Here is an 11,661-nt window from a genome sequence, read left to right on the forward strand (position 1 = left end):
AAATAGAGAAGAAGTAAAATCCCTATTGCGGATCAGTGTGTCCTCCATTCAAAGATGTCTTTTTCTTCTTGTGAATGTTTCATCTTTACTCTGTAGAATGTTGTGTATTTCACACAGGAAGACTGTTTTCACATTCATTGCTGAGGGTGTTAATTTCCACTGCGCTCAATAATGTTGGTGTTGGTAAGCACAATTTTTGACATCACAAACAGTTTGGAAGCCTGGGTCAATATCCAGCAAACTCAAATGGGATGTGGAAACTTGAAGCTTCCAGTGCGCACACATTCAGAATGGACTTTACAGTGAATTAGGAGACATCTTGTGTCCAGCAGATAAACTTGTGAAATGAAATATTTCCATATTCATGTATGTTCCACTGGACTGCATGTCATTCTGTCCTTGGGCAAGATACTGAAACCCCTGAGCTCCTGATGTGCTGGTCGGCCCCTTGCATAGCAGCCACCGCCATCAGTGTATGAATGTATGTATGAATTACTGTAAGTCGCTTTGGACAAAAGCATCTGCTAAATGTAATGTATTCTGGCATTTCTAATGAGGTAGAAGGAGTAAATGCCATTGCCAAGGATTTCAATGTGGTAATTATACTTTATATCTGCAAAAACCATTACAGACATCAGAGAATGTTTTGTATGCCTTGGCACATGTGTGGAGGGTATCTTTAAATATTTCTTAAGGCACCACAAGAAGGGTCTGAGGTATCAGTTGGCACACACTGTCCTATAAACAAACACACACAGGTTCTGTTAGAAAGTGTTTTTTAAGTGAAGTGAGAGCACCAGATTTAAACTCACTGCTCACAAGATCCACGGGATGTGTTCGTATGCTGCTGGCTTCCTGTTGATTATGACAGTTCTGCTTTATCTGGGTGACAGTGTGACACTTTCTGTGAGATTATTGTGATCCTTGCAGTAGAGAACATTGAGTAAAAGAGCGTGTCGTAATCCACAACGTGTAAGAAAGACCACAATTACAACATTCCATTTTACTTCAGGTGACCTCAACTAACATTTAGATAGAAAAATGGCTTAGTTTTATTTCATCTTTGACATCCAGTGTCACTAATGAAGCAGCTAGGCATGTCTACAGCCACTAATGCTGTGATACTAACTCTAATCGACTCATATCTGCCAGTTGCATATATGTATCGTGGGCAGGGCTGCCTCACCCAAACTGACAGAGAACTTCCAGAATGACTGAAACACACTTTAGTCTGTTTTAACGGTTGAAGAGCTTTATTTTCTCACAACTGAAAGGAACAAAATGATAAAAGAGGTATGACAGACAAATGTTAGGTCATGTGCAAAAATAATATAAGGCTTGTTAAACACACTATATTACTTCATCAACATTTGTGTCCTCTCAATTACATTTAGTTGACAAAATTAATAGAAAACCACACACACAGCATAGAAAATGTATTCCATCTATCTGTGTCGTATCTCTCGACTTTACGTATTACTTTTTGGAAATGCTTTATAGAAATGTAGAGAGTATGTTCTTCTTGGCTCATGGGTGAACGTGTACAAAGCTTTGATCACGAAAAAATATTGTCTCTGTTGTATGACACCTAGAATACGATGGACCACATGTAATAAGACACAAAGAACATAGGAAGAAGTGGTGAAACGTGCTGACATGTTGACTCTTCATGAATAATATCTCTTATCCCCTTCTCATTCGCACACCTTTACACACAGAAATACACACGATTTAATCCATACCATTTTCTACATCCATCGTTTGTAAGTGTGACTTACCTCATATTTAGTTTTAATAAAACTTTATAGGATTTCTAAAAACATCCAGGTCCAGTGGAGTCTATAAAGGCTGAGTAACAAGATCTGATGCAGGTGATGAGGTTCCACTCACAAGTTATTGATGGACACCAGACGTGAGCTGCCACTAACAGGGACACATGATGACCGGAAGGAAGGACACTGCACTGCTTCATGTGAAAAAGCTTTGAGGAAACTGACAAATAGCTAGCAGGAGGCAACTGCAAAATTCAATGCAATATCAATCCAGGCATTTGCACCAAAACAGTACATGTAATATACCAAATCGCTGTAAAAAGAACGAGTTAACTGTTGTGCTATCCTGAAGGTAACAACTAATGTTCGCCTCTGTTGTCAATATTCTCCACATGGTTCACTCCAAGCACTCAACGTTCAGCTTTCGGTTTACTCTGATGATTCTTAAATTCTAATCAGTGAGGCAGTTAAATGTTTAGTGCGTGCTAAAAATGTTCATGCTTCAGCAAAACAAACGCCTTGACCAACATTCAAAGCTCTGAACTGTAATACACATGATGCAGATGAAAGTTACCAAAAGACTGCTGCATTTGAAGTGCCTTTCTCCCTCAATGGGGTGTTATTTTCAAAATCTCAATGATAAACCAGTCAAACATTTCACCATCAACATAGGCTAAAAAGCTGAATAATTTATTTGTACTTTCTATAATTGTCCATACTGCTCACAGTTCATCTTTGCTTTTCTCAAACCCCTTCTCCAGCCCCGTTGCCATGGCGACGACATCATAACAGTGCTCTGTCCCGGGTTCAGGTGAGTGGGCCACAGGGATGCAGTCGTAGCCTTTGCCCGCGGAGCTCATGCGCTTCCTGTTGCGTGCGCCTGGCTGATAGAGCTGCATGGCTGGACGGTCCTGCAGGGAGACAAGAGAGCAGGAACATGGGAGAGACACACACAATTTGAATGTATATGGAAGTTCTTTTTATGAGTCACGCAGGCCTCGAGTGTATCCCAACATGCACTGGGCTTGCAGGTGCAGAAAACACCCTGGTCGCCTGCTGTATTCACCACACCCAACTCCCTGGTATGATGTCCAGATAAACTCTGAGACACTCCCAGAAAATTGATAAAAACTCCCTTTAGGTCTGTCAGACATTTCTACTATGACTGAGGGCTGAACAGAGAGACAACATAGTCAGTTACAATAGAGATAGAAACTAGAAATAGAAACCCTAACCCTTATTTTATTGGTTTGGTCCAAGCTGTCAAGACCAGCTTAGTACAAAACTAGCCTATTAAAGCACTCTATATAAGTCTAATATCTCAGCAGCCTGTAACTTATGACACAGTTTTCACATTAGGATTGTTTTGGCTGTTTTCTTTACTATTCTTTTAATGAGTAAGTAATGTATCATGGGTCAGCTCAGCCACGATGGCTGAGCTGACAAAGGGGCTCTCACTCACCAGAGTGGAGCTTATTTTGTTGCTACTGTTCATATCCCCTGTAGCAGAATCAAAAAATACAGTACAGAAGTATTGCTTTTATGTGTGTGTATGTGTGTATATATATATATGTGTGTGTGTGTGTGTGTGTGTGTGTGTGTGTGTATATATACATATATATGTATATATATCACTGTATATGTATTTTATGCTTGTGAAGCATGAAAGAGCCATAAACTTTCATGACGTTATGCAACCCCGTGTTGTATAAAGACAAACAAATGACCTTGTTACCTTGTTGTTGGTCTAGACGATGACAGACTGTTGCAACAGCTCGCTCTCAGGCTACAGCCAGCTTGAAAAAATTTATCAGGAATCAAAAAGGGAATCGGACCCATAAGCAGAATTGAGAATGGCATTGGTATCAAGTAAATCTTGTAATTTCCCGTCCCTCGTACTAAACACCTGTGATTGATAAATATAGAATAATTTAAAATAATAGAATACTGATGACGTGGTTAACTTTATGAACTAAATCCTTTGTTCATGGCCAATGGTCTGATCTGTAATATTTTCTTTGTAAGATTTAATTTCCATGTATAGAAAAATCATCCAGTCCTCAATGATTACCAATGACGAACAGTCTCGGGGTCCCTGGGTTTAAATATGAACCTGACTCCCGATGTTCTGTGAGCCATGGCCTCTAACATCACAGTGTTGTTTTTCACAGGACAGACACAGATACACAAACATGCATTTATCTTTGGGAGCAATTTATATCCACCTGTTTTGCATGTTTTTGTCAATAAGCTAAAGTTAAATACCTTATTCTATTCTATTCTATTCTATTCTATTCTATTCTATTCTATTTATATGCTGTTCAATTTGCAGAGGTGCAATCTTCAAGTTGGCAGATTTCAGGAGAATAAAATTCCTTTTCACAACATGAGTACTCTGAAAGAAAAGAAACCTGATTTCTCTGAGCTGATAATCACCTGTAAAAAAAACAGACACCAGCCACAATTTGAAACACACTTACAGGTCTACATCATGAGAGAAAAAGTAATGAATTGTCAACCCGGCCCCCCATCTCATGCTCACCTTCTCGCTCACCTTGTTTCGGAGGCGTTCCTTCCTGTTACCCAGGTCCTCCCTGTCTTCCTTGCCCAGTTTGTCTCCACTGTCAGGACAGTAAGAGTATCCGTGGTGATGCCCCTCTTTCTTGGCCCGATCCTGACAGTAGCCCTTTCCCCATTTGGTCTCATCTTTACGGCGCATAAACTTGTCAAATTCATAGTGGTTTCGCTGTCGTTTCCTCTCTTCATCCTTCCCTCGGTGTTCCTTGTCTCTCTGTCTGCGGCCATGCTGCTCCCTCTGCTCCTTGTCACTCTCAGGCTGACCTCTAGTGGTCAGAGTGGAGATTGCATATCAAATACATCATCATAACACAGACATAACGAAGTTGTTAGTATGGGAATTCTTGGGACCACTTTACAGTAAGGTGGGTTTTTTTTTTGTTACCATGAAATATAGATGAATATTCACAAGTAAAACAACTTTACCTTTAAATGTAATATGTAGGTTTCCAAACAGATCATAATTGGAAAAAAAAATTTTTCCTGGTGTTTACAAACATATTTAGTGTTGGCATATTTATTAAAAGACCTGACCTGATTTATTTAGTGAGTGAGCAAATTACAACTTAAGCTATGTTTGGAATTTAGCTGTTGCTGGTCCCCCTCTTTTTCATTCGGATAAAGAGTTGGGCCTTTTATTATTATATAAGTGGTTAGGATATAATGTGTTTATGCTTCACACATCAGCAATTATACATTATCTTAAATACAATTCATATTCAGACTGGTAGATTGGGAGCCCATACTGATGTCTCATAGCAATATGGAAATATGTTTATAATTGAAGGCTTTACTGATCATTAGTAAAGCATTGTGTGTTTTTCACTTTATATTATGATGTCAAGCTGCAGTTCTAAATGTAGATGTCTTTATTTTATCACAGTTGCTCCACAGTCTTCTTTCAGAAGGTAAAGAATTCAATATTAAACAGGAGGGGGTTAGGTTAAATTGAGAACTTTGTAAAAGGTCAAAGCAAGCCACATTGGCAGAAGATCTCATTCCCAGGTTGTCTTACTGTGTACTGACCGACCTGGGAATGAGAATCAAATCTAATCTAAATTGTACCTTCAAAGTGACCAAAACTTGTGTTCCCTCTGTACACCTGAATGTAAATTATACCATTTTGTTTCTTAGCCATCCAAAAGCTCCCCCTGACAGAAAGCTGCCTATCTACAGTGAATAATTTCACAATCCTTACTTTTCTTTGGAGTCCTTTGACTTCATTTGTCCTCCAGCCTTCTCCCATTTGCCTCTGTCTGTCTCCCCAATGTCACATTTGTCCTTAATTCGGTCTGAATCCATGTCATCATCCCTGTCACTCTTCTTCAGGAGCTACAAAATTGCAGATAAGACACAACAGAATCCATAACTATATGATACACCGTCCAAAGAAGAAAGATTAGACATGATAATTTGGAACTGTTTTTCGTGATGAGCTACTACCTTAATTTTGATGTCTTTTTCAGATAATTTCTTCTGCTTCTCTGCCTCTTTCCGTTTGCGCCTCTCCTCCTCTCGTCGCTTCCTCTTCTCCTCTTCCCTCTGCCGTTTCTTTTCAAGCTCTCTTCTTCTCCTCTCCTCTCTTTTCTCCTCTCTTATTCTCTGTAAAGAAAGATGTAACACGTTAGAAAGGATTCCTCACATCTTTTAAATGTGAGGGTATTTTCTCGCCACTGGCGCATCTTACCTGTTTCTCAATTTTCTTATTTTTGATGTACTCCAACAGCGGTGTTGTCCGTTTGGCTAAAACCAAACAAAATGGAAATGTTGAGGGTAGCTGCTACGTAAATACAGCTGAATCTTGAGACTGATAAAATATTAATTTGTGCATATTGTACTGTACCTATGAGCTCTCTGGTTTTAGCCTCTATCTCTCCCAGAAGAGTCTCGGGGTTGGCCATAGACTTCTCCTCATCACAGGAGTAATTCTCCAGGAACCGCTTATATTCTGGGTCTGCGGGAGTTTCAGGGCGAGGATGTAAAAATGCAGCATATGTTTGATCATCAACAAATGCCAAATATTGATTTTCTGCTATTCTTATATTCACAAGGATATATTAACAAGCTTAATATCAAGTCTCCTACACATCAGGACACATTCTATTGATGGCACAAGTTTGGTATGTCAGTACCTTCTTCAATGCTCCCAGCTTTAGCATCTTTCTTTTTAAGCTTCTTCTTGGAGATTTTCTGGAAGGGTGCAAACTCTACAACTGCAGGATACTCCTGGCCTGAGCAAATATTGAAATAAAAGGCAGCTCATCATTTAACAGACCTGCTATCAGATAGTAACAGTGGCAACAAAAGCTCTAAAGCCACCTCGCTGTCCATAATATTCAGCCTGTATAGCTGCAAAACAAACACGCCCTTGTTTGCTCTTAATATGGCAGAATAGGTCGCACTGTTTGCCCACGTTCATCGCCCTTCACACCGAGTTTAAACAAGATCAAGAATTACCCTTGTTGTCGATAAAGACATAACCATCGAATCGATCCCTAAACAGAAGGATGTCTTCAGGGTTTTTAAAGTTGATGTATGCTCTGGAGAACAGGTGCGGATAGAGGCTGTGGGAAGAGAGAAAAAGAGAAAAAGGGAACCGCTGTAAACAATGTCATGCAAGGGGGGAAAACAAAACAGGTTTCCCATCATAAGAACAAGTTATTTCCTCAGTGGCTATAAGGGTTATCACGAGTACCTTTGATCTGCTGGAAAGAACTCGAAGTAGTCATAGGATGGCAGTGGACTGAGCTGCTCCTCCAGCTGGTCCTTTGACAGGTTAGGTGGAAGCCTTCTAAGCACCACCTGTAATCAATCATTGATATATCATTTAGGGTAGACGTATATATACTACAAGGGGTGATTGTTTGTAATCTAAGGTACAAGGAGTCAATTTCCAAAAGCCTAACACATTTATTTTTCAACACAGTCCCCTCCAAATTTACACGCTCGGTCCAGCGGTGGTGGAGCGTTTCATAGAAGTTCAAAAGCTGAACCGAAGGAACAGAGTGTAACTCATCTCCTTCTACCTTAGGCCATGAACTTATCAATCAACCCTTGTATGTATTATTTTTTCACCCCAGCAGAAAGCTCCATGTTGGTGAGGCACGTAACTGCATTTAAATCTGCAATTCAGCTTTTAACTTCTGTTCTTGAGAGGTTGCCCTTTCAAGTCCAGCTCTGACAGACAGACAGACATATTAAAGAGTGCCATGTTAAGTCCTTACACTTCCCTGACCAAGATGATTATTATTATTTATCTATTTTCTTAACCTTCAAGATACTTAAAGAAAATATGAAGGGACGTGGTTGTTTCTTATCACTTCGGTCTGCAGATGAAGCCAAAATGCGTCAATACTTTCTATTAAAAATATGCTATACTACACTAAACGATAATTCAGATACATAATACGTGTAATACATATTGAAAATCATCGTCAGTGGCAGCATTACTCGGACATGGCACCTTGGCCTCTCTTTACCTGCTGGGGAAATGCTTCAGGGCTTTACATGTCGAGAGAACGAGTCTTACACCACATACGAAGCAACAATATGGCTCGGACACAGAGCGAGGTCTGTTGTTTATGACATGTCTACTAACAGTAACTCTAAACGTCGAAATGTGAAACCTAATGTGATATGCGGCCGTAAGTGCAGCTGACAGGTGGAGGAAGCCGCGGCCGCCTCGTGAATAAAGTCCTTCCTCCGCCTCGTCGCTGTCCGCGGTGCTGAACTGATCCCACCTCCTCCTCCTCCTCTCCTCCTCCTCCTCCATGTTTTCCACACAGCGTAAACAATGCAACGCATCGCTAAACGCTCGGCTACGCACCTTGGTGAAAACCTCCTTCTTCTCTTCTTTCTGCTTGGGGTTACCGGGAGTGTTTTCCTGCTCTCTAGGGAGGTCTCGAAACTGTATCTCGACGACGCTTTTCTCCTTGCCCACGGTCATTTGGTCCTTTTCAGACCTCATTTCTCTCCATCTCCCTCTCGCCCGTGTTAAGTCGCGGCGCACTCGCGAGAGTGTGGTGATATCGCGAGTGTTGAGGGGATTTAAAAAGACAGCGTTGCTCTCCTGCATTTAACAAACCAGCAGTTTCTATCCCAGGCTGGGAGCACACTGAAGAAGATTAAGTTTAATGTTTCTGCAAGAACTGAATGTCTCCTTTTTTGGCTGCCAGTGTTTTGAATACTTTTGTAATTAAAAAAAATCTAACTTTTGGGGACTGAATATACTTTTATTGGGGCATAGGAGGGACATTTGATTAAATTCATTACTTCACTGTTAAGAAGGATTAAAGGCTTTAAGAACAATTTATTAAGGGATAATTTATATTTAAAAAATGTGGTTTATAAAGTACTCCATTGTGTGGTAACAGTGAAATAGCTATTAACTAAACCTTACGTTTACATTTATTAGTGAGGGTTATCATAATTTGTTAACAATGAATGCATAGTAGCATCAAAGATCAATTTATTTTACAACCATTGATAGAAAAAGTCAGATCATTACAAGTAACATTAAAGCAGTGCGGAAATACTCTGTTACAGCGGAATGTCGTGCATATATTCTAGTTTCACTTATGTTAATTACAAAAAAGTAGTACAGTCATAATGAACTTAAAGTACCAAAAGTCAAATGACTCATTATGCAGATCCCACCATGACATCATGCATCTGTTTTTTAACTATCATTATCACACAGCCATCATTAGAAAAGCAATCCAACACTCTTTCTGCTGCCTTCACGTACATATCCTTTGCAGCAGAGCGTAAGAAACATGTGCTGCACCGATAAGGTAGATGTGTGTGTCCATGTGCCAGTGTAGAGCTGCGGGTCGGAGTCAGTTCAGGAGTCCCTCAGTGTCTTGTAGGTCCGGAGTCGCGCTGCGGGGCTTCATGCCGAGCTGATCCGGACAGGCCGGGCTGCCTGCAGGCACGCTGTCCGCAGAGCTCCAGCAGTCAGGGTGGGAGGACTGGCTCACAGACCGCCCGTGGACGTCTCGGCAGGGAACTGAGGGAGAAAACCGGGAGGTCCACAAAAATAACTTGTCAGATGGAAAGGTGAGATGTCACTGAAGCTCGGTAAGGAGGCTGGATTTAATACACTATTTACCGATTTCCCCTTAACGTCTTCTCACATCTTATATGAAATCTTGAGAATGTGTGTATTTTAAAACGAATTCTAAAAGTCCCGTAGTCGACTACATCCCATGTGTGAGATGCAGGTAGTCGGACTAATAATCTGACCATGAACTCACCACTGAGGAAAGTCTGCCGGGCCCGGCTGCTCTCCGCACTCAGACGAGGTTTCTCTGGCGTCGACACGGAGCTCTTCAGGCTGGGGACAAAAGTGGAGCAGGTGTCCAGGTCTCGGCAAACCTTGTCCTGGCTGTAAACGACGGCAGACTTAGACGGAGTACAGCCCATCTCTCCTCCAGCTGCTAAAGCCGCTCTCCATCGGGAGGAAAGGTCCAGGACGTAAACGGAGAAACACTGTTTCTGGACTGTGGACATCAGAAAGGGACGGAGAGGAGCTGTGTGTTTTCATTCGAGGCTCTGAGACCTCACTCCTCCCCTGAACCACGACAGGACATGTGAGAGGACGGTCCTGCCACAGCTCCAGACCGTTTATCACCACATGGAGCCTACATCAGGGCCGTGCGCAGGATTTTAGAAAAACATTTGCCATGTAGTAGTAGAGGGTACGAGAAATTTTGGGCCCCCTTCATGCTAGGGGGGTCCGTGGGCAGGGCCCCCGCCGAAAGAAAATTGTGAAAAATGACCCCTTAAATTGTGACTCCTGGTAAATTTTGAGCAAACTAATAAATTGAGAACCCATATTACAACAGAGGCCTAAAGACAACCTACACAGGTTATTATATTTAACTTATTTATAGAATAGTAGAATAGTCTATATTGGCAAGACTGAATAGTGGTGAAATATAAAGGCCATCATGATAATTTGTAAATAGAACTAACACCTTTCTTTTTCTCTCACCTCCATCGCCCCTTTCTTTTTCTCACCTCCATCACCTCTTTCTTTTTCTCTCACCTCCATCACCTCTTTCTTTTTCTCTCACCTCCATCGCCCCTTTCTTTTTCTCTCACCTCCATCGCCCCTTTCCTTTTCTCTCACATCCATCGCCCCTTTCTTTTTCTCTCACCTCCATCACCTCTTTCTTTTTCTCTCACCTCCATCACCTCTTTCTTTTTCTCTCACCTCCATCGCCCCTTTCTTTTTCTCTCACCTCCATCACCTCTTTCTTTTTCTCTCACCTCCATCGCCCCTTTCTTTTTCTCTCACCTCCATCGCCCCTTTCTTTTTCTCTCACCTCCATCACCTCTTTCTTTTTCTCAGCCTCCTTTCCAGTACAAAAGTTCAGCTCTGCCTGACGTAGTCTTCCATTTTTATCTGTCAGTGAATAAAGTAATCTCATGGTCAGCTCATCCATTAATACTTATGATCTACAATATCTCAATGAGTTCTTTGTCAGTCATGTTGCTGATACAACAGTATGTAGTTTTAATGTTTTGATTCCAAGTTGAATTTATTTTTCCCTACTTGTTTCTAATGTATTTAAATGCAATTTTCAATTACGTTTAAAGGAGACATATTATGCAAAATCAACTTTTTAATAATTTGATTATGTACATTTGGGACTCTGGAGGGCCTATCAGCAGGCAAAGTGTGAAAAAATTTGACTCAGTCGTGTTTTTGTGGGCTGTCTTAGTCAAAATACAGGAGATAAAACACGCAATGTAGACTTCACACCAGCTGTAATGTCACACTTCGGTTTGCAACCTTTCACCCCGAATGTTGCCACCTTTCCAGGAAGTTTACCTCCTTGTTGTGTAGCAGAGCTCCGCCCTCCGCGAGAGTGCAGGCGAGGTGGTGGAATAAGTGGGTGGATTACCTGTTTCTTATTTGCATTTAAAGAGACAGGCACTCAAAACCAACTATTCTGAACAGGGCTGTTTTGGCAGGGTTGAACTGCTATTGTGCGCCATCCTTATGGTATTTTGACCAAAGCATGTCAGACATTTCATTAGGACACCAGGGAACTAGGTTAACTTGTAGAGATAGGGTATAATATAACTCCTTTAATGTAATATTCATGCCCCTGTAAAGCCATTTGAGTTGACTCGTGTATTAATTGTGCTGTACAAATAAATTTGCCAAGAAATATAGGCTAGCTCTAAAAAAATCCATGATAATATTAAACATATAGCAGTCCTAATGCGATGACACAAAGGTGTGTTCTGTTGGTTTTTATGATAACTTTTTTTTTCCTCTCTAACAAAAGACACAGATATA

The 11,661-nt window shown here is 41.0% G+C and overlaps 1 protein-coding gene across 6 annotated transcripts; it reads right to left on the minus strand.

The window, feature by feature from the left end:
* Positions 1-1,230: 1,230 nt before the first annotated feature.
* On the minus strand, positions 1,231-8,376 carry upf3a (UPF3A regulator of nonsense mediated mRNA decay). Of its 6 annotated transcripts, none has more exons than XM_030429042.1 (11): positions 8,176-8,376; positions 7,045-7,151; positions 6,807-6,913; positions 6,482-6,580; positions 6,193-6,303; positions 6,037-6,092; positions 5,793-5,951; positions 5,548-5,681; positions 4,327-4,615; positions 3,508-3,568; positions 2,546-2,683 (listed from the first exon to the last, which is right to left on the minus strand). In XM_030429042.1, the coding sequence occupies exons 1-10, from the start codon at positions 8,314-8,316 to the stop codon at positions 3,554-3,556; spliced, it is 1,218 nt and encodes a 405-aa protein (XP_030284902.1). In that variant the 5' UTR covers positions 8,317-8,376; the 3' UTR covers positions 2,546-2,683; positions 3,508-3,553. The 6 variants fall into 6 exon arrangements, with proteins under 6 accessions (XP_030284898.1, XP_030284897.1, XP_030284901.1 ...); XM_030429040.1 differs by having other exon boundaries at positions 4,315-4,615; XM_030429038.1 differs by lacking the exon at positions 3,508-3,568 and having other exon boundaries at positions 1,231-2,683.
* Positions 8,377-11,661: the final 3,285 nt, after the last annotated feature.

This window comes from Sparus aurata, chromosome 9 (genome assembly GCF_900880675.1).
Source record: "Sparus aurata chromosome 9, fSpaAur1.1, whole genome shotgun sequence".
Classification (NCBI taxonomy): domain Eukaryota; kingdom Metazoa; phylum Chordata; class Actinopteri; order Spariformes; family Sparidae; genus Sparus; species Sparus aurata.